Source organism: Chenopodium album, chromosome 12, assembly GCF_948465745.1.
Source record: "Chenopodium album chromosome 12, dcCheAlbu1.1, whole genome shotgun sequence".
In the NCBI taxonomy this organism is placed as follows: domain Eukaryota; kingdom Viridiplantae; phylum Streptophyta; class Magnoliopsida; order Caryophyllales; family Amaranthaceae; genus Chenopodium; species Chenopodium album.
The window spans coordinates 51,221,887-51,244,252 of NC_137845.1; the positions used below are offsets into that span (position 1 = coordinate 51,221,887).

Consider the following 22,366-nt stretch of genomic DNA (forward strand, 5'->3'; position numbering starts at 1 on the left):
TGCTGTGCTGAACAGCTGAACTATGGAAAAATTGGTGCAATTCCTCTTTTTATGCCCTCGGATTGAACTGATGTATACAGTTCTAGAGTTCAAAGATAGCAAACGGTGATGAAAATGCAAATGAAATTGAAGCGTCTGCTATGACTTTCAGCACTGTCATTTTGTCGTGGCAGATGGTTTATGCTGAGGGTCAATCTTCACTAGCTCACTTTTTGTGCTCAGTATATTCTTGGTTTTAGTTTTTTGTAAATTGTTGAAGCTCAATCTCCCCCTCCATTAAGGTTGTGGTTTTAATCTGATCAACATAATTTGCTGGTTTTGAATTTTGATGAAGTCTTAAGCAATGTATTGTTTCATTAGTCATTTGGCTGACATCTATTCTTGTTATCTAATTCTAAAAAACCGTTCACCTTTGTTTTGATCACTGAAGCATAAGCAGCTCACTCCTTTTAAACATATTATACTTTTTTTTATACTCACATATTACGTATATTATTTGAATGATACACCCAAGTTTGGGCATTTGGATGGCTATGATAGGTGATCGTGGCTAATAATGAAAAGCTTTCTAAGGATTAGGTCCCTGTATTCTATGATGCTTGCTTGTGCAGTACCCCCAAGGCTTAACCGGCTAAGCTATTGACATTTTAACATACTTCATATCTACCAACACACGGTAAACAGAGAGAAAATTGAATTGGCCTCTTAATTAACTTTGAACAGATGGGGCAATTTTATACTCGTTTTGACCCAATACAATATCCCAACTGCTACAATGTGAAATGTTGATTAATAATGAAAAATACTGTAATACCTAGCTAAATTTTCTGCATAATGTTGGAGGGTTATACAAATAAAATGAACTATTGTTGGAAGGTTATACAAATAAAATGAACAAAATAATACGGAGCATGAAGTATAGAGTAAGAGCCTCTTGAACACCCTATAAGTTGGTTTTAGCTTCTGCCCCAATGATCAGATCCACTGTTAATATGTACTATCAACAATCCTTTTCTTGATTCTCGATTAAGCTCTCTTCTTGTGTTCACTGTTTTGTCATGTAACTAATTTCATCATATTTGTACTTATCATCAGAAAAATTGAACAATCAGAGCTGCTTGACAAGCCCACCAACAGTGATAACGGAATGAGTCCCAGACATGCACATATCTTCCAAAAATGGAATCGTTTTCCACACTCTCAAAGCCATAGGTGTTAGGTTTTCTGCACAAGTGGACCAAATTAAAAAGTGATATCCCATATCCATGTTTTGAAACCGGGAATTTGATAATACTATACCTTACCTTTACTGAATTTATCATTCTGTGTGCAAATAGCAGCATAATGAGTATTAGCCAAGTCAAGAAGGGCCAACTGCCATTCCCCAGTTTGAAACTGAGATGATTCAACAGCAATATCAGATTCCTGGTATGTCAATGAGGTGGAAGTGACCAAACATGTTAGAATTTTTAGAATAGAAAAGAAACACAGATAGGTAAGCTGCAAACACTCGTACAATTTTAGCTTTAAAAAATCAGCAATATGTTAACATAAAGAAATGGTAGCATTTTTTTGTAGTACACAATAATGAAAAAGCATCTAATAATCTATCCAGATCCTGATAAAACCAAAATCAAGTTAAAACAGGTTATCGCAAAACACGTCTGGATTGAAGATTGAGCATTAACGCCGAAATATTAAGAAAATCTTCTCAAAACGATCCTAACAACATATTAATATACTACTGCATTCCATGATATTAGTCTCAAATTGAAGGTTCTTAAAAATACAATGAAAAGGTAGAAATTCAGAATCACAGATTGTCAAAAGGGGCAGATGAAAATCCTGCCTCACTTGAAAATCAGACCAACAAAACTAGACCAAACCCGGAACACATGATTCTGCTCCAGTCCTCAGCTCTAACTTTTGGCAAACTACAAAAATGATTTGTTGTAAAGCAAAGCAGCAAAACCCAGAGACTGAACTTATGGAACAAGTTTCTATTGACTTCTTTTTTTGGTCAAGTTTATTAACTTGGTTAGCTGACCAATTTCTACAGTGACTATCTGTATCTGCCATCCCCTCTTGGACAACAAAGCCCTAGTCAAATTTAAAGGGTTGACATTTAGCTTAAGTTTAACAGACGTTGGTTTTATACATTTATAACTTTCTTTTCCTAGCTAGGTACTTTCTGGAATTTAGAATTCCAAGTGTTATATAGTTAACCACCCCTTATTTGTCGACCTACTTTTCTTCTACCCAATTGTCTACTTTTTTAATTTGTAATATCATTTGGTGATCAAAATAACTAAACAATTTTGATCACATATTTATATAGATGCGCTAAATAATTTAAAATCATGTGAGATTTTATTATAAGCTTTTTACGTAATTTACATATATGTTATTAAGATTTTAAGATAACATAGGACAAAGTATGCATTGGAGTCTGTGAAAAAGATATGTTGTGATGGACTGAGAACATAGGTGGTATATTCAAAAGGCACTATAGCAGTAGGATTTTGCAAAAGATGATAATTTGAAGGAACCATACAATCAGCAATCCGAGTCTGGACTAAAATTACTGGACCATTCTAGTCCAGATTGGTTTTAAACAGATAAACACCCCATCGATTCTTGAAATCTTATTAAGCCAAAAACCTTCATCTTTCAGTCATATCATAACATCTAGCTACAAGAACTATTTGAAAGGGCATCAACTTCGTCAAAAAGGACAGAGAACATCCGAAGGAATACCTCAAGAGCAGCAGTTTTTGAAATATTAGACTTATTTTTTGAAGAAGCTTTGAAGTGAATCCTGAAGGTCTTAAATGGAGTAGCCGAAAAGCCCCTTCCTATTGCTTTTACATAAGCTTCCTGAAAGTTTTAATTACATGTGTAAGGTGAGATCTGAGCATCAAATATATTAACTGTCAACTACAAGTTCAAAGCCAAAGAAATATACTGAATGGAAAGGGCCAATTCATGAGATTTAAGAGCTTATGGTCTGTCAGTCCTGTCTACATACATAGATTAAGTGTTATTTAATTAATGCTTTTCATTCTTCCCCTTAACATTGCAGACATATAGCAATTCCACCTTCACATGCCTTGGTTAATGACAAGAAATGGATGGTTCCATTTTGTAAGCAATATAGGTATCAAACACTTTTCAGGAACTCTCAGATACTTCACAATCTTGAAAGGTAACATTGAGGAAAAGTAAAGCAGTTTTACATTTATAAATCTGTATTTCTTGTCGCCTGAAATTTTCAATAAAATGAACAGTTTTTCACACACATGTCACACTTGTACATGAAGTCTTATGATATAAACCATATTAGTCATTACCTTGAGCGTCCATAATTTTATAAATTCCTGGTGTTGTAATTCCGGTTCTGAAATATTGGCCAAGTGATCAACTTCACAGGGAGAGAAGAAGCGACGAGCAAATGATATGACATCATTTTTTGTTTTTCTACTCTTATCTTCAACATCAATTCCAATCTAAATGGCACAGAGAATCAAATCAAAAGTTTGCATCAAGTAAGCGGTCATAAGCTAAAAAGGCAGAAAAAAGTATCTCACAGGAGAATAGGTTGTAATTCCACAAGCAATCAAGGATGAGGTGTGTGACAAATTAAAATGCAATGGTGGCCAACTTATATCAGGTACATCTTGCCAATCAACCTACAAAATGTAGAGCAACCATAATAAGAGAAGATAGACATATGACTAACCAGAGTAATGAAATCAATAGTTAAATAAGGGAAGACGACAATAACCTCGGGTTTTCCATAGGTGTTTTTCTTAAACTTCAAAGATCTTGGGTCAACAAAAGAATTTGTCTGATCTACCATAAAATGCAATCAGAAAATCAGTAATTCATTATTTAAGGGTGACATTTCTGTTATAAATAAACAGATGAAATAAGAATTGTGAAGTCCACCGCTTGCAGTGTTAAGAGTCCTAGCTTAATAGGTCAAGGGTACAAGCCCAGAACCCCTTTTATTGTGGTTAAACAATATGGAGCTTATCATGGTAGCCATAATTCCATATGCTACAATAGCATCAAATGAAAGAACACACTCTAGAAGCCTCCATAACCATGCTCAAATTAAAGAGTCAGCCAGTTATTCTTGTTCCAGACGTTGAAAGATACACACACATGTAGCACATCAACACAACCCAATATGCCAATGAAGCATTAAGTGTATATTAATCAAGCATGAAAGTTTGTACATTTATCAGTTTGCTACCAAACATTAAAAATAAATAAATAAATAAATAAATAAAAATAAAAATAAATAAAAAATAAAAAATAAAAAATAAAAAATAAATAAAAAAAATAAAAAAATAATAATAATAATAATAATAATAATAAAACTCAGTATCTAAACAATTGATGAAATTTAATTGCTTAGAGATGTCCGATGAACAAAATATTTCTAGAAGGCATTGCAAGCTAAAAGGTCACCCAATCACTGGAAACTCAAAAACCCTTAAAAATACCACAACATAGTAACATACCTTATGACCAATTAAATTTACGCAAACAATTTAAAAAAAAATCCAAAACAATTAGAGATGAGTACTGACATCTAGCAATGGTAGTACGAACTAGAGCACGAGCCAAGAGGGCTTTTTTCCTGACCTCGTCTTCCGGGAAGCTAAGAACACTTTTTTTCTCAGAAGGGGAAAGGATATCCAAATATTGCTTCAAGAGTGATGAGCTCTTTATTTCATCAGGAATGACATACCACAAGTGAGTTTCCCTATAAAAGTTCCACGGAAAAATCAAATTTCTATTAATTACAGCATTGAAGTGAACAAGCCAAGCAAGAAATTGAAAAAATTAATCTAAATCCATTCTAATCAAAGTTGGAGAATAAAGGTAGAACATATGTACCCTCGAGGTGGGAGAGGAAGAGGATGCAGAGGCTGACAGGAGAGAGAAAATTGTCTATTGAAGCAGCGCATGTTAGTTCATTATAGTTATGAATTGATTGTTGACGTGAACTATTGTAGTAAAAATTATGAAGCACCTGCAGACAAAGCACAAACAATTGAAAACTAAGATGGAAAATCTCTCATATTCCCATGATATATACAATATACAAATCAGCAGCCTCATTATTTTCATTCTTACAAAACTCAAAGTTAAAATAATCAATAATGAGTTCACCTGCAGCTACAGCTCATAAATCCTCGATGTAATACTTAGATTTTATGTCATTAATACATCGACAAATACAATTCTTTGTACCCAAAATATTTGTCACTGTTATACACAGCATAAGAAAGGACCATTCATCAGAGAATGGGGCTTAATTAGCTCAAAATCAATCATAATTAATACCATGCGATCAAGATTGTGTGATAATTTTTAAGTCTTCGATTAGATTATGTAATAAGCTTTGTAATTCTTATTGTGCGCAATTCTCACTTAAATTGTAATAATAAGATAACTAGAAGTAGATTATTTACATGTGAGAAGCAACATTATGCAAATATGCGTGTATAATCTTATGCCTTATTTTTTTTATCAAACACTGAAATTGATTTGAAACTCATTGCATTAATCTAATTCGTTTAAAGGCTAACTGTAGAGTTCCGACAAGCTCCGTCCCTGAGCCATGGCAAAAGGGGCAGTGAGGGAGAAAAGGTCCATTTTTAAAGTTCCTCCTCAAAAAGCTCCAAAAATTACATTAAATTCTTCATTTGTCAGATTAAACTCCAAAAAACACATAAAATTCTTCTCAATTATCAAATTAAACTCCAAAATTACATTAAATTCTTCTTGCTTACAAAAACCAGCGTACGTTGCACATAGCAAGAACAAAATCAATCGTTATACACATTCATAAGTTGAGCAATTATAACAAAAAGTTAAATAATCCATTTTTGAAGAACCCTAAAATTGAATATACTGATCAATGATAAACCCTAGATTGTGAAATTGATATTCAATGATTTAAAAAAAAGTCTTACCTCAGAAGCAGCTTCAATGGTGGAAAGCTGACTCAGAAGCCTATTCAATGGAGAATTCGGAGTACGCATCAATGGTGACTGGCAAGCCAATCAAAAGAGGAAATTCCTAATTTTTAAATTTGATACTCACTTCTTGATACTCAATTATCAAATTTCAATCTGACGTTTTTGAATCAAAGGCATTTAATACCTCTTGTACTCATATCTTGATAATTACAGTACCTCTTCACATTTTATACTCACTTCGCGAATCGCGACACCATTAATTTTTTTTTTTTTGGTAGGTTCTGCCCTACGAAGTCGGAATTCTTCACGGGTTAACCCGACCTGGGTTACCGGTTAGACAATTTGGAAGATAAGCGAAGGACGAAGGTACGGAAATTCCATCCTCAAATTGTTACTAGTGGGGATTGAACTTTCAAGGTGTTTTCCTTTCCACTAGACCAAACTTAATTTTAGCAACACCGTTAAATTAACAATTGGTTAATTGCTTTTTAATAAAGATGGATTTATATTCCGTACTATGGTGAAACTAAATATGGTTTAAAATAGAACTGCAAACCAAATCGAGTAAGTAATGCGGTTCGATTTTTTGTTAATATAACTCAATGCGATTTGAGAAATGAAAAAATTGCCTTGATTTCGGTTTTTGGATTTGAAAATTCGAAAACCAAACTGAAATATAGACCCATATCTAAACTATAGCTCATTTCTAATTTTTAGCCCTACTACATAAGGCCAAAAACAAGTACTGTAATATTGAGTCAAGCCCAAAAAAGTTACAAATCAAAGCTCAAAACACTAGGCTCAAAAAATTGCAAGGCAATCTATATTTTTTTTTTTTTTTTTTTTGAAAGCCGAATAAAAAACGTGTGGTTTGGTTTGGATCATATAATAATATGTTGCGATGCGGTTTGAATTAATATGGTTTGGCTCGGTTTGGGCTATAAACCACACCACAAACCGAAGTTTCACCCTACTCCGTACTTCATAAATAATAAGTGTGGTACCCCATTTTTGACTAATTAGAATCAGAAGTCAAAATCCCACGTAAGTCGATAATTTGACTAAAAAAAAGAAATTAGAGTCGTCACTCTATTTTTGCCCGAATAGAGACGGTCTTTTTGTTTATGATCGTTTTCAAATAGAAAACAACATTGACTCCATTAGGTGAGGCACTATATAAGTATGGTCTTAGGAAAATTAGAGATCTAGGTACGGGGTATAAGTTAGGAAGATCGAACGTTTGGAACTCGTCTCTTCCTCTGTTCTAATGACAGGCTCTTACTAGTACGTTGCTAATTGGTTATGGTTATTCACATACTTTTCCTTAAACTAATGCATAAAAACACGAAAATTTCCACATTGTCAATCACACTCAAATGTAAAATAAAAGTGAATTAAACCTTACGATATATGGTGGGTTTGAGCATTAAAGTTGCCCTACGTACCGTTCATTGTGGGATTTGAATCCACTCCCGGATCAAAACCCTACGTAGTTCTTACGAACGTCCATTTGTACATGGTCAAAGATTCCATACGAGGTTTCAAGAAGGTTTATATTTTTTTTGGGGAAGGGTGGTCGATCCGTATGGGTTTATTTGAATGAGATTGAGCAATCTTGCTTTCAAGATGGAGGTCAATTTGTCAAGGTTGAGGAAGTCACTAGAATTAGCGACACCATAGGAGTTTCTTTGAGGAGAATGCTTTTTTATTTGGAAAATGCGTTTCAATCAACGGCTTTACTTAGGGTTGACCAAATTCTGAAAAGAGATTGTATGGGCTTTATTGGAGTCTGATAAAAAGGGGTATTTTACTTGGTATGAATCGAGAAGAATACAAAGGAAATGTATTTGGATTGTAGGAAATTGACTTATGCAAAATGGACATTCCATATGGCTTAAATCTAAATGATAGGTAGTGAATTGAAAACCTTGATCATGTCAGATTACGTAAACGATCTATCAGAGATAATAAAACTTTAAAAGTATAGTTCTCTGTGGCAAAAGATCATCTCATAACCTATCATGAATGAATATTCAATTTTACCCTATTATTTAAATATAGGCCATAAACCACAACTCGAAAGGTTTATTTTATTAATAAAATGATACAAGCATGCAAAGCCATATTTCACTTAATTAAAAATTAGTTGTCTCTTTATTAAGAAATGCATAAGGAAATTTTGCTCCTCCGAACGGTGATGGAATTAAAACTTAAACAAGATTTATATATAAAAAAAAGTAAGGCATTCTATTCCAAAATAAATGAATTATTTATACCGCTCCTTTCATATAGCCATAGGAGGAAGAAGACCTTTTTTTTTTTTAAGAAAAAAGAGTGTTAGTCTTAAAGTGATACATATGTGTCTCTTTTTTGGATTAATATCAACTTGAGGCATGAATAATTTATAGCTTCCTCAAATGAATTAAATTTAAATCTTTTAAAGAAAAAAAAATACCAGAGGTGTATATAATATGGTGACACAAATTATATAATAAAGTTCATTCTTTCTTTTAAAAAAAAAAAGGAACTTAAGGGTTTAGAAAATTTCCTTAATATTTCGGACACCATAACTCAAGTTTTAACGGTGGGATTTGAGCATATGATAGATCCCTGGAAAGGTATATCAGTCTTCTATAACATATCAAAAATTGGGATTCATCCAACGGTTGAATTGAAAAATAATGAATTTTCTTTAAAAATACTCCAGTTTGAGACGTTCATGGGGAATTGGGTGATAATGGTCAAAGTACTTCGAAATTGGCATGATCCTTTTAATGGTATGTTAAGGACAAGCATATAAATGCTTTGTAGAAAATTCTCCCTTTTTAGAAGTCATTTGATATGCCAAATAAAAAGAGTATGCTTGGTTGGGGAAGACAGCCTCAAATCAGTTTATCATTTTGTTACCTTGTTTTGTAAAAATCATAAAAAATAGAGTATTTATCCTATGGGAACGTGTGACCCCAATTTACAAAGCTTAAGAAATCTTCTTTCTAGATAGTCAATTCAAATTTTATTACTCCCTCCGTCCCTAAATTACATTCCTCTTTCTAACATTTATTCCTCACATAATAGAGAGAAAAAAGAATGTAATTTAGGGACGGAGGGAGTATTAAAAAGGATATTGGTCGAAAATTGGCAAATAGAAAGACCTGTAGTAAAAAATTTGTGGTCTTACTATGTCTTCATGTCTGATTTTTTGTGGATTGGTTAAAATTTATTTTTATAAAATTCCAAGTCTCATACACTCCTAAATACATAAGCTTACTGTTAAAATTTTATTTCTTAATTTTATAATAAAAAACGATTTTTTTACATAATAAAATAAAGTGGTCGAAAATGCTATCTTGCTAGAATTTCATCATTCATTCTTTGGAGCTTCCTTATGCATTTTGTACAATTATCATTGCTTCCATTTCATACTCTATATAATGATGATACATACAAGAAAAGAAAAATAAAAAAAAAAACCATGTATACTCACTCTCAAACTCGCTCGCGGTCGGTCAAATTCTACTTGGTTTCCAAATTAGGAAACCGGCACGTATAGTGCCCTAGGAGGTTATGGAACACACAAAAGTAGAAAAGTTAGTAAATGTATGTAAAAATAATATGAAATCACAAATAAAAAGAAAGAAAATATTACCTTTGATTTTGAGTAGCTATCTTGAGGAGTTAGTAAGAGTAGCGTGATAGTGTCAAAATGATCGAATTAAAATTAGGCCAAGTCTTTCTACAATATTTTTTTTATTTTTTTTTTTACGGTAGATAAAAATTTTGATTGCTTTTTTTTTTTTAAGTCTAATAATAATGCTGAAATAATTTATACTTCTTTTATGGTTTTTTTTTTTTTACTATTCTCTTCGATATTTTTTCCTCCCCCTTTCGTGAAGAGTGGGGTGGTATAAATATGGGAGCAAATGGGAGCTAAAATACAAAATACAAAGAATATATTGTTATATGAAATAAATACGTACAAATACAAGAGTTAGGTAGAAATTATAACCAAAAAACGTCTTAATGAGGTAGAGGACAAATAGAATAGCCTACTACTTTATGTAAAACTTAATTACTATTGACTGAACAAAAGACAATATTATTAATGACTAAAAATAATTAAAAGTACTAATATAATTTAAATACAATGGTTAATTAGTACTACTTTCTTTTGAAGAGTGTACTTACTCTTCGTATATTAAACTCACCATAGCAAAATACGACTATTACACCACCTACTTATCAGAAAATAACAAGAAAAAAAGTTGTTTGCCATTGATTGTGGATAGTCATATCACCTTACCGTTTGGGAAGAAACACAGCTCAGTGATACAACGTATTGTCATATCACACCATTTTCTGATTCTCGTTGCTAAATTACAACCATGGCTTACCATTTTCTTTTCCTGTAGAGATTTGGCATATCAAATGAGTGGTAATGGCAGAGGTATCTTTGCTTGGAGCCACTCTTTTACTATCAATATTGTCGTCATTGCAATAACCCGGAAAAGAAATAGCATGCATACTTACACTTGGAGCCACTCTTTTACTATCAATATTTTCGAGTGCTAAATTTATATTTAGCTTTGATCATGGCGTTAGTGGTGCTACTAATGGTGTTAATGATTTTCATAATTATGAATAAATGACGACTTGAAGTTCCCGGCACGGAGTATACAAGGTTCGAGTAATGCTTCAAATTAATCTCGTATTTTGTTCGTAAATTAGGAGTACAAATTGTAAGAGTTTTGTATACTCCAAAATTATAAATAAACACTACTTGAATTTGTCTCTTATGTCTAATTATTGCGGTTGTCGTTAGCAAAATCAGATCTTATTATTATAATTATGTAATTACACAAAATTTATTAGTGAATTGAAAGTAAAAAAAAAATATGGAAAATAGGGGATCAAAATTTGGTGTCTACAATAAGTCGTACAACATGTCAACATCTATTTCGTACAAAGAATCAATTTACTACCTGCTCATTTTAAAGCCATAAAAAAGCTTATTTGGGGATATATTTGGTAAATAACCATTCCCTCAATCTCTTTACTAAATTAACGTTTAAGATTTTACGAGGGTATTAAGAAAAAAAATGTGTTGGGAGTAAATAAATGGAAATACGTAGTATTTGCTTTGGGAGTAAATAAATATTTTGGTAAATGAGAATAATTGTTTTGAGATTATGGAGATATTTTAATAACTGAGAATAGTTGCATTGCATGTTCGTAAATATGAATGTACACGCAATTAAATGTAAATGAGTGTAGTTGCAATGCATGTAGGTAAATATGTATAAATATATTAACGTAAGTACCGAAAAAAAAAAACGATAAAAATAGAAACACAACTACAGAAAAGAGACAAAGTGAGTAATACGAAGTAAATAAAAACTCATATTACAAGTTCATAAAATATAATAAAATTCAATAAGCACACTTGTTGCACACATCTAGGTGGTTGTATTGTGTGTTGAAATTAATCATCTTATGTACGTGCCTGATTGTACCTACTACCTCCGTTTCATGTTATTTGCAACGATTTAACATAAAGTAGATAGGAAAAATGTCTAATCGTTGCAAATAATATGCAACGAAGGTAGTATTTTTTGTATGTTCTTGACTTTCTATAATAGAAAAGAAGTTTCCACTATTATACTTCGGAGACCTTATAGAAGTTGTAGAACTTCCCTTATTTTCCTGCAAATGATATTGAATTTACATGGATCATAAAGCGTTGTCATTGTCTTGTCAAAAATTCAGGACATATGATCTTCTCAGGGTGAGGGTATACATACTAATTCTATACCAGAAGCTCCAAAAATGTGTTTCAAACTTAAGTCATAACATGATAACATGCCATATTGTCAACTATACAATGTTATTAGCAAATTAAGGACTTGATTCATACAAAAATCCAAAGCCTAAATATGCTTTTAAAACATACAACTGTTAGCTCTTCTGGGGTTAAAAAGGAAACATCCCAAATCACTTCAGAACAGGTTAACAGCAAATCACCACTCATACAACATATAAAATCATCCAAGAAAAGCCATGATAGATACTAAATACATTATTCCAAAGCGAAACTACAATTTCGACTTTGGATCACCAGCCACAAAAGATGTAGACAATACAACCATCCCCCCAACTGAAGACATGGATCTATAATAAAGCGGAGTAAGCACAACAGGATTTACCGCCAAGCTTCAATTCTCTCATTCCTTGGTTTCACGCTACTAACAAGGATGGATCCCTTAGTTTTCTCTGCTGACTTAGAGGCAATCTGAACAACCAGTTTTTCATTACTCTTTCTAGGTCCCTTTTTAGTTGTAGAAGTCTGTCCATTTTTACTATTCTTCTGCTTGTTAGATGACTTGGTTTTTGTGTCTGCAGGTGTTGATTCTTCTTCTCTGTGATTGCTAACTGATGACTGATTTTCTCCAGGAATGATATTAATGTTCTCAGCCGAGGTGGCTGGTTGATCGGCTGCAGCAGGGTTCATGGCTTCAGAAGTACGGTTTTCTACAACATCTGGCTCACTTTCAGTATTCTCCTCATGAATGGTTTGCAAGGGAGTGTGACAACCATTGTCACCTGAAGGATCCCTGCTGTAAGAATCAAGAGCAGAATCTAAAACCGAATCCTCTCTTTCTTTTAGAGTCCTTTCGATGAGTGTCTTCAGGAAATTCATCACTTGGACTGCATGCATCAATGCTGTTAAAGGGTCTGCCATCTGCAATTTATGACAACAGCATTAAAAATCGAATTGTCAAAGAATAAAAAGAAAGAAAATCATACTAGAACCAAAATGACGCAAGATGGTATAAAACTGGAGATAGCCTAAACGCTTTAGCTCATAGACACACTAATTAGGTCCAGACAGAATAGAGAAGCAAAAACTCAAAGTACAGCATGATTAAACAGAAACTATAATTAACCTTCAGAAATAAACTTTCATTACTCCCACCTAAAATCATTATTTGTGATCACTGATCAACACTTATGTTTAACTGCATGGCTTTAGAATTTTTTTTACTTACATGAGTCATGTTTGGAGCAAACACCATAGCAACATTGCGCGCATTCATTTTGTTCATATGCTCAAATTGTGCAACATCAGCCATCAGATTGACAGCCCAATCCAGAAGAGCAGCTTCTGTTGGGGGAAGAAGCCTTGCAAGCTGAAAGCACTCCTCTTCTGTCTGCGATTCCATGACTTGCTCCGGGGAAAGACAGTCTAAAACACCAGTTGGAAGTTCTCTGAACCAAGCCTAAGAAAAAAGCACAAACAATCTGATTATTCACCATTTTTATTCCATGCCATTAATGTTAAGAAGCTATAGCTCTGATAATATATCAAACATTACCTTAATTAGACCTGCCAGGCAATGAACATCGACATCATCAGGAATTAGTCCTCGGTTTAGTTGATCTCTGACAATATCTTCTTGCCCATTATCGGGATTAATTCTGAAAATTCCTTCTGCCTAAGAATTAACATTTTAATTTTAATCAATTGCAAGCCAAGGGAAAAAAAAAACATCGTTAAGGTGATGTTTAGTACTAAATGGTAAAGAGAAGAAATAAAATGCTTACTTCGAGACCTCCTAAAGCATACAACCGATGTTGCATTAGCAAGAGTATTGTAGGCACACTGTTTCCTCTAGTGTCAAAGGACAGTTGCATGGAATTGGTCGAGACTCCGAAAACTGTGGTACTATAATGAAAAGCACAACAACCAAATGAATTTGCAAGCTTAGTTCCATAACAGTCATAATAAATAGATCGAAAAATCATGATTCATTTCAAAACATTCCACATAAAGATGAGAACCAAAAAAGTCTTATGAAAGTTCATATATTACTATGCTCTTAGCTAAATTGATCAACCGTTATGCAAAAACCAGCCTTATTTTCCATGTTTATCAGCAATCAAACTGTGCAAATCTTGAATTCTGAGACCCAATACCAACAACTAATCGCGAGATCAACATCAAAGTATTGTTCTTGGGGTCTATCTTTTTTAACTACTGATTCAAAATTTCAAATTACTATTCAAAACATATTGTAAGAAAATATATTGGCCCACAAAAAAAAAAAAAAATTACTTCTGCCCCAGCAAATCTACTTGGAGGTCCCTAGATTGAGAATTTGAGACTATGAGGAACCACCTTTACCTCTTTATTACCCCCTACATACAACTTTATGGATTGAAGATGGTCCCATTTCTCAAGACTATGCCTCTTTTACCAGCAATTAAAAACACAGTAACTCAAATTATGGTCTAAAACATGGTGATTAACAGTTAACAAAAGCCGGAAAAGGGGGGAAGGGATTTGTAGAATTATATATTTATATGGCATATCAATAGCTAGATTGTAATAATTCATACACATTTGTCGGACCGACTAAGAGAAATCTTATACAACGGTTGTACCACATATATTTCCACTTCGGATTAGGTCTACACGAGTTATGGTGAACTCAAACCTTAGCATAATAATGAAATTAACTTCGTGTTGTTTTAGAATTTATATATCAAACTTAAATTTCAAATTCAAAACTGAGAAAAGGAGAAATTTTTTTAAAAGTGCATAAAAAATTAAAAACTCTAAATAATTCACTCACTTCTTAAAACAAATGAAAATCAAAAGACATTGTTTACCATGAAGAAAGTAATTCCCTTTAATGTAATTTTCAAAAACAAAAAAAAAAAAAAAAAAAAAAAAAAAAATGCAAATATCAATTCAATTCAAACAACAACACAGATACAAAGAACATAACATAATCAATCAAAGAATAGCATTTAAAAAAACCACACTACATCCGCCCAGATATATTTGTCACATTTCTAATTCAAATTACACAATCAGCACAACTATTAATTCCGAACAAAGAGATATAGTAGTCACATTGCGAATTCAAATTACACAATCAACACGACTATTAATTCCGAACAAAGAGAGTATACGTCGTAATTACCTAGCACTAGGAGCTCGTCTAGGGACTTCAGGCTCAAATTCAACAGGAAGACCAAGAAAGCCATTGAATCGATCAAATGTGACATGAGCAACATGCCTCACATTGGTAGGCAAACCAATTTCCATCCCACCAAAAGAAGTATTCGAACCCGAATTCGAAGTTGAAAACCCTGATTTAATATCACAAGAAGAACACCCAAACACAGATCTCCTAAAAGCAGTGAAAAACAATCCAACAAATTTCAACTGAAATTCTCTTTCTTCTTCTTCAACTTCTCTCCTCCTTTTTCTCTCTCCTCCACCCAACTCTTCTTCTTCAGAACAAGTATTACTAGTATTGATAATACTATTATTATTACTACTACTATTACTATTATTATTACGACTATATTGTTGGTACAAACCATCATTTCTAGTGGGGCTACTTTGAATTGAACTTATACTTGAAGATTGCACTACTTCTATACTCATTTTTGAAAAATTAATTAATACCCACTAATTTTTCTTCAATTAAAATCAATACCCACAATTTATTTTAAGGTAAAATCCTACCTTTTTAGGAAATTGAGTAAAAACAAAGAAAGAAATGTTGTGGGTATTTAATCTTTTTAATTAATTTGGGGGAAATTTAAAAAATTTGATGAAGAAGTGGAGTTAGATTGAAGAAAGGGATATGGTTATGGAAGGTGGGACTAAAACATCATCAATAATTTTTTTAAAATATTAAAATTTTCTCCCAGAAAATACAATTGCTGGTAAATTGATTGAGCCTGAAAGAAGCAAAGGAGAGATTTTGCAGTTTATGATTGGTGAAGAAAGATGGAGGAGAGAGAAAATGATGAATTTAGAATGCAAGAAAGAAACAGAGAGAGGAGAGAGAAGTTTGTTTGTGTGTGTGCTTCAGCGGGAAGACACAAACTTGGAATAGGTGAGAGAGTAATAATCAATAATCATGAGTTATGAGTTATGAGTTATGAGTTATGAGTTATGAGTAATTAATATAGTGGAGGTTTTTCTTTAATTTGACAACACGTTCCTTAATCCTTAAATGCATAATTAGCATGTCGGATTATTAACAAAAAAAAAAATAAAGATTTTTCGGATAAATGCGAAAAAGTTATTTATGATAGGTGTGAAATTAAAGTGTGTTTAATTATAACCAACCTACAAAAGCAGATCAGGAAAAAGGGATAAAAATGCTCGTATTATGCCACCGGGCTCGATTTGGCACCGTTTGGACCAAAGATTGTCGTTCTATAGTAATGAAATGAAACTACGATGAGGACATTTTTTTTTCATGAGATACCTTTAGTTTGGGTGTAAGTCTATAACATTGTTTTAATTGGGGGTAAATAATCTGACTCGGATTATGTAATAAAAAATGTGAGATAGTATTGATTACATAATCTTCGCTTTATCACGATGTTTATTGGGGTGGGATTATCATTATTGCTTGATCTTCTATGATTTCTATTAATTTGAAAAGATATGATTATTAGAAGGAGGATATTGTGAGAATCAAGAGAACTAATTGATTGCAAATTAGTCTTTTTCACATTCATATTTTTATTGAAAAAAATGTAAGTTTTACTCGTCAATCTTTTTTCTTACTAACATTTGACTTTTTATGGTCATGGTCAAATTTATTCCGTCTAATCATTCATATGTTAAAAATTTACAAAAAGTTACTGTAAAATATAATGATAATTCATATGGCAATAAATATTACAGAGTATTATTCAACTATTTGTACTCATGTCTTCAATAGTACTTAAAAAAAAAAAATTAAAAAAATATCATAATATATATTGTGGAGTATTATAAGAAAAAATTATCATGCATAGTATTATGGGTTAATGGAATACTAATCCTCATTTTATTTACTTATATTCTTAATTACCATACAATAATCTATACTCATACATGCATGTTCCCGCAATTCCACACACAAAATAAATAAACAAAATTGTTTATGGGAATGAAGTCTTAATCAAGAATTAGGTAAACTCCACCATATTATGACCATTTTCCTCGTGAAAATTATCATCATTTGGTCACATAAAGACCACTATTTTTAAAATAACTTTTCATATATCACAATCTCTTAGGTTAAATGTTATAGTCAATCACCTTGCCATTCTTGAACAATCCCTCGATTTTACTGGTTTTTGGAGATAATGTTATTTACTATTACTAGTGCATGTATTTTACATACATCACATCATTAAATTTGACCCAAAGTTTTCATATATTTTTTGATACTTCATAGTAATCTTTTCATGACTTACCATGTATATTGTCGCACGAGTAGTAGTATTAATTGAACAAGTACATACACTATTATTGTAATTGTAATAGTCAAACTTCCAAAAATTTTAAAAGGAAATAACTCATAAACAATTTTGCTTTAAAGGTACGATTGCATAAGTATAATTAATGACTAATTTTCCAAAACAAAAATGATGAACAGCTGAAGAAATAAAAAGTGGCCGTCTATTTTGATGCAAAATATATGCATGTATATATTTTGACCGATGCATGCACTAATAGTCATATTATAGCGTAACTAGCTCGTTATTTGGGTCGCTCGTCTCCCACACAATCACAAGCATGGTATAGCGTCATAGTAGTATAGGTTACTGTGCTAACAGGTTAAGGGTCTGTTCACTTCAGCTTAATTTCAGCTCAGTTTAGTTCATTTCAGTTCAGTTCAGTTCAATTCAGCTTCAATCAGTTCAGTTCTATTCAGTTCAGCTCCTAATTTCCTTCTCTCATAAAATATTTATTTCACCTCTATTCAGTTCAGTTCAGCTCCAGTCAGTTCAGTTCAGCTCCAATCAGTTTAGTTCAGTTCATAGTTTAGTTTATCTCAGTTTAGTAAATGTGAACAAGCCATAAGTCAAAATAAGTCGAAAAATTATATTAGCTAATCAGAAAACAACTGATTACCTAGCTTAGGACTTGTTCTCTTCAACTTATTTCAAGTACTTATTACTTATTCCTTAATAAATTCAAAATATATCATACTAGATCAGAATGATTTAGATCAGACCATATCAGAACTTTTGATTATCATTTACTTATCGTTAAATATCATTAATTGTGTATTAAAATTACATATTTAAAAAGTTCATGATGAGACGAATCTAACAAGATCCATTTTGATAATGTTTTTATTTATAGATTAGTATTAAAACGCGGTCAAAGTTTAGTCAAATTGTTAAATCAAATCAAATCAGACCAGATTATAAAAAATCAGATTAGACCATATCAGATCTTAAAAAATTAGACGAGATCTACTTGTTTCAAGTGAAGAGAACAAATACTTAGTCTCCACCAAACTTCTACAGAAACCAGTAATGATACTCGGGTCCTTCACAATAAAATTGTTCCAGTTGATATTTCATTTGGGTGTTCATTCTAGATAGTTAGTGTAGACTCTAGGTTAGAAATATCTAGAATTTGGAGACTTAGGGGCAATGAGACTATAAATAGGCACTCCCATTCATTTGTACTACACATTGTAGTTTTTCTTACCGCCATCAAAGAGCATATTCATTCAAATTAAACACTCTCATATGCATATTCTCTTACTTAGTTATTTTTGTATCATAGAGCCTGTTATGAATTTTTTTGATCCAATATTTATGGTTTAGGCATTTGAAAGTTATTTTTGCTACTTGGTGACTTATTAAAAAACATGGTCTAAAAATATTACACTAGATTTAGTCATAGGATGAGATTTATGATTGTGTTAATTAATATATGAACGTTTTTATTAGTTAATTTTAGCGAACACGTATGATTTGACGCATTCGTTGCCCATAACCCTATCCTGTAGCTGTAGCCTCCAAAATAAGAGGACTTTTCCAATAAAATGATAATAAATATAACTTTATGTAGCGAATATATATATAAATCTCAACCTATTAACTTAATGTATATGATTTTTTTTTTTTAATTTTACAAAAAATTAAATAAATTTATTAGTCAAATATATAAAATTGCATCAACAGCATTAAAAGAAACCTCTTCATTCGAAATTCTCATCTCAGACGAGCTAGCCTATGAGTTACCCCATTACTCTTTCAACCAGCATGAGACACATCAAAAAAGATACAAGTATTAACTAAATGAAGAATATTGTTAATATGGTAGCAGCTCAAACTTGAATTCTTACTATTCTATCTTGCATCTCATATTCTCACACCTTCATGCATCCAGTTTCTTAGAGATACAAGTATTAACTAAATGAAGAAAATTGTTCATATGGTAGCAGCTCAAACTTAAATTCTTACTATTCTATCTTGCATCCCATATTCTCACACCTTCATGCATCCAGTTTCTTACAAGCAAAAATTTGTTAATTTGTGCGATCTTTAATACATCATTTGTATATCATATATATTTACATCAAAATTAGAAAATTATAATTTAAATATATTATAATTTAAATACCTCTAATTTTTCATATTTAATATTTATTGTCATGTACTTTTTATTTTATCAATACATGCATGTATTTAGAAATGTATTTACAACTAATAAAATTGGAGTTAAGGTAAAATACAATCCCTGAAGTTTGGTATTTGTAGCATTTTAGTCCTTTAACTTTTAAATGAGGCAAAATGGTCCCTCAACCACCCAAGCCTCACCCTTCCTGGTGGAGGAAAGCAAAGTTTAGGGACTTTCTAGCCAACTAAGCAAAGTTCAGGGACCATTCAATATGATGTGTCATTTATTTTTATTTTTATTTTATTTTTCAAACAAAAGTTTAGGGACTTGTTAGATCACAAGTCAATTTATTAAATTAAATATAAACTAAAGCTTAGGGATTTATAAAGTGGCTTTTTTTTTTTTACCAATTAAATATTTATAAAGTGAGTTGACAAGAATTAGAAATCGCTAATAAAATTTGATAATCATGATATATTTTATATTTTTTATAATAAATTTTCTTCTTACCCTTTTTTCGGGCATATTCATTATAGCTTAATTTCAGTTCAGTTCAGCACCAATCAGTTCACTTCAACTTAATTTCAGTTCAGTTCAGTTCAGCTCCTAATTTCCTTCTCTCATAAAATATTCAGTTCAGCTCCAATCAGTTCACTTCAGTAAATGTGAGCAGGCCCTTCGTAATCAAATTTTTTATAATATATCTCAATCAACTAAACTCATTAACCACACATCCTCAAATTCTAAGTCTTTACCCCTTATATATTTGACACACCAAAAAAAATTTAAATAAAAATAATTAAACCAAAAAATGTAATGTGTTTTCAAAGTGAGTGAGTAAGACAAAATCCAAACTCTATAATATAAAACTAAATAGAAATATGAAAAGATTGAAAACTAGAATAAAAAATATAATAATACCATCCCACTTTTTTTTCAAACCGACAATTTATTTTCATGCGTTTACTTTCTAAAAGAGTTTCAATTTTTTTGGGTTTTGTGTGTCAACTTTCAAGGTTTTTTTTATTTTTTATTTTATTTATTATTATTTTTTTTAATCTATGTGTTTATGTTCTAAATAATTTTCAATATTTTTGGTTATTTTGAGTGACATTTTTTAGGGTTTTTTTTTTCTTGTGTTAATTTCTAAGAGAAAATAATAATTGCCCTAACTTATTAACTAAATATATTTAACTGAATGAGTAAGAACTAAGAAGGAATTTTTCTTTCACAAATAAATTTCGTATTATAGCAAGATTTTAGCGAGATTTCTAAACATATTTTAGTGAGATGAAGTGGATTGTGACCATGAATTTCACACTTAAAATATCTCTCACTTATATATTTTTATAAAGTTAAAAAATTTTACTAAAATTAATTTGATTATTTTGTTGAAATCAAATTAAATTAATTGAACTAAATTACACTTATAGGTTAAAACTTATAATCACTTTTATATGGGAGCGCCATGTGTCCCTATAGGTCCCTAAACTTTAGCCAATAATAATTGCATTAGCCACCTCATCCCATAGGTCCCTAAACTTTCATTTCTAATTTAAGTAAAGCCAACTCATCATCTGAAGGTCCCCAAACTTTGCTATTAAAATCATTAAGTTTATTGCCATATGTGCACTAAGGTCTCTAAACTATGCTTAATCAGCTAATTTGGACCTGAAAAGTGAGCCATTGGTGGTTGAGGGACCATTTTGCCTTACTTAAAAGTTCAGGGACTAAAATGCTACAAATACCAAAGTTCAGGGACTGTATTTTACCTTAACTCAATAAAATTGTTAGCTAAGACATGTATTAGTATTATATCGAGTTAAGGTTAAATACGGTCCCTAAACTAACGTACTTGTAGTATTTTAGTCCCTCAACTATTGGATGAGGCAAATTGGTCCCTCAGCCACCAAGGAGTACTATTTCCGGCCAAATAGTTTAGGGACCTTGCTTTGTCATCAATAGTTTAGGAATTGAACCATTTAAAATTATATGGCAAAATTTAATTATTATTTTATTACAATAGTTTAAGGACTTGTCAAACTAGCTAATTGATTAAAGAGAATAGTTTAGGGACTACAAGGCTGCCTTGGTAAAAACAATCATAACAAAAATAGTTTAGGGACCTTATAATTTACTCGTACTTTTACAAGACTTTGAAAAAGTGGGTTCGTTAAAAAGTAATAATAAATAAAAGATTATTAAAGGTGACTTTCATCTTCAAACTCAAAAAACTAAAAAAACATAAGCTCTATTTTTATGTTTGGGTGCCAAGGTGGTAATTTGAAAATTCATCAGATTTCATTTTTATCTTTTTTTAGTTTATCGCCTTTTTTATTTACGAAAATCGAGTTAGGGTTTTAATTTTTTAGAATTTTGATGTGAAATTTTCGATTGTTGATTTACTTAATTTTTGCTTATCTATGATGTTTTTGACAATCGTACGTATGAACTTTTGTGAGGTATCGTTTGAATTTTTTTAGAGCTTTGATATGATTTTTTTTTTAATTGTTGATTAATTAGGTGACACCATCAATTGTAAATGCAAATATAATTAATTTTCATTCTTTTAAATAACATACAGAACAAATGAAATTGCCATAATTGCAAAAATAGTCCAGTCATATTACTGTTCCTAATTGAGATAATTATATGTGTAGATACTTGGTATTTAATACAAAAAAGCTTTTCTCTCTCTAAAACTGAGAGCTTCTCTTACTAAAAGTGAGTTTTTCCTAGTGTAGACACCCAAATGTGTCTCCCCAAAACCAAACCCAGTGATGAATACCTTTCACGTCATTTGATTATTGAACGAGGTGAAAGTGTGGAAAGTCTAGTGATGAGGGTGTTTTTTTTATTAAAATATCTCTTCTTTCTGTTTTAAAAAATATTTCTTTCCTTACTCTATTTATGAAAAACGTCCAGTCCCGTT

The 22,366-nt window shown here is 31.6% G+C and overlaps 2 protein-coding genes across 4 annotated transcripts; both read right to left on the reverse strand.

Annotated features, from left to right (window-relative positions):
• Positions 1-704: 704 nt before the first annotated feature.
• Positions 705-6,227, reverse strand: LOC145572550 (uncharacterized). Of its 3 annotated transcripts, none has more exons than XM_081631517.1 (9): positions 5,991-6,227; positions 4,909-5,044; positions 4,654-4,774; positions 3,785-3,847; positions 3,588-3,689; positions 3,351-3,506; positions 2,758-2,877; positions 1,305-1,425; positions 705-1,224 (listed from the first exon to the last, which is right to left on the reverse strand). In XM_081631517.1, exons 2-9 carry the CDS (start codon positions 4,977-4,979, stop codon positions 1,109-1,111), a joined length of 870 nt encoding a protein of 289 aa, XP_081487643.1. In that variant the 5' UTR covers positions 4,980-5,044; positions 5,991-6,227; the 3' UTR covers positions 705-1,108. The 3 variants fall into 3 exon arrangements, with proteins under 3 accessions (XP_081487643.1, XP_081487642.1, XP_081487641.1); XM_081631516.1 differs by having other exon boundaries at positions 1,305-1,395; positions 3,785-3,852; positions 4,599-4,774; XM_081631515.1 differs by having other exon boundaries at positions 3,785-3,852; positions 4,599-4,774.
• Positions 6,228-11,820: 5,593 nt separating this feature from the next.
• On the reverse strand, positions 11,821-15,890 carry LOC145572551 (rho GTPase-activating protein 4-like). Its single transcript, XM_081631518.1, has 5 exons — positions 14,981-15,890; positions 13,596-13,716; positions 13,367-13,486; positions 13,040-13,270; positions 11,821-12,732 (listed from the first exon to the last, which is right to left on the reverse strand). The coding sequence occupies exons 1-5, from the start codon at positions 15,448-15,450 to the stop codon at positions 12,193-12,195; spliced, it is 1,482 nt and encodes a 493-aa protein (XP_081487644.1). The 5' UTR covers positions 15,451-15,890; the 3' UTR covers positions 11,821-12,192.
• Between the last annotated feature and the right edge of the window lie 6,476 nt (positions 15,891-22,366).

What these genes read in the sequence shown, in the direction of transcription:
- LOC145572550 (XM_081631515.1), bottom strand. Translation starts at nt 4,979, where the DNA reads ATGCGCTGCTTCAATAGACAATTTTCTCTCTCCTGTCAGCCTCTGCAT. An exon ending in ACACCTATGGAAAACCCGAG is followed by an intron (nt 3,690 to 3,784) that starts GTTATTGTCGTC and finishes TACATTTTGTAG; the next exon opens with GTTGATTGGCAAGATGTACC. An exon ending in GAATTACAACCTATTCTCCT is followed by an intron (nt 3,507 to 3,587) that starts GTGAGATACTTT and finishes TGTGCCATTTAG; the next exon opens with ATTGGAATTGATGTTGAAGA.
- LOC145572551 (XM_081631518.1), bottom strand. Translation starts at nt 15,450, where the DNA reads ATGAGTATAGAAGTAGTGCAATCTTCAAGTATAAGTTCAATTCAAAGT. An exon ending in AGACGAGCTCCTAGTGCTAG is followed by an intron (nt 13,717 to 14,980) that starts GTAATTACGACG and finishes TTTTCATTATAG; the next exon opens with TACCACAGTTTTCGGAGTCT. An exon ending in ATGCTTTAGGAGGTCTCGAA is followed by an intron (nt 13,487 to 13,595) that starts GTAAGCATTTTA and finishes GTTAATTCTTAG; the next exon opens with GCAGAAGGAATTTTCAGAAT.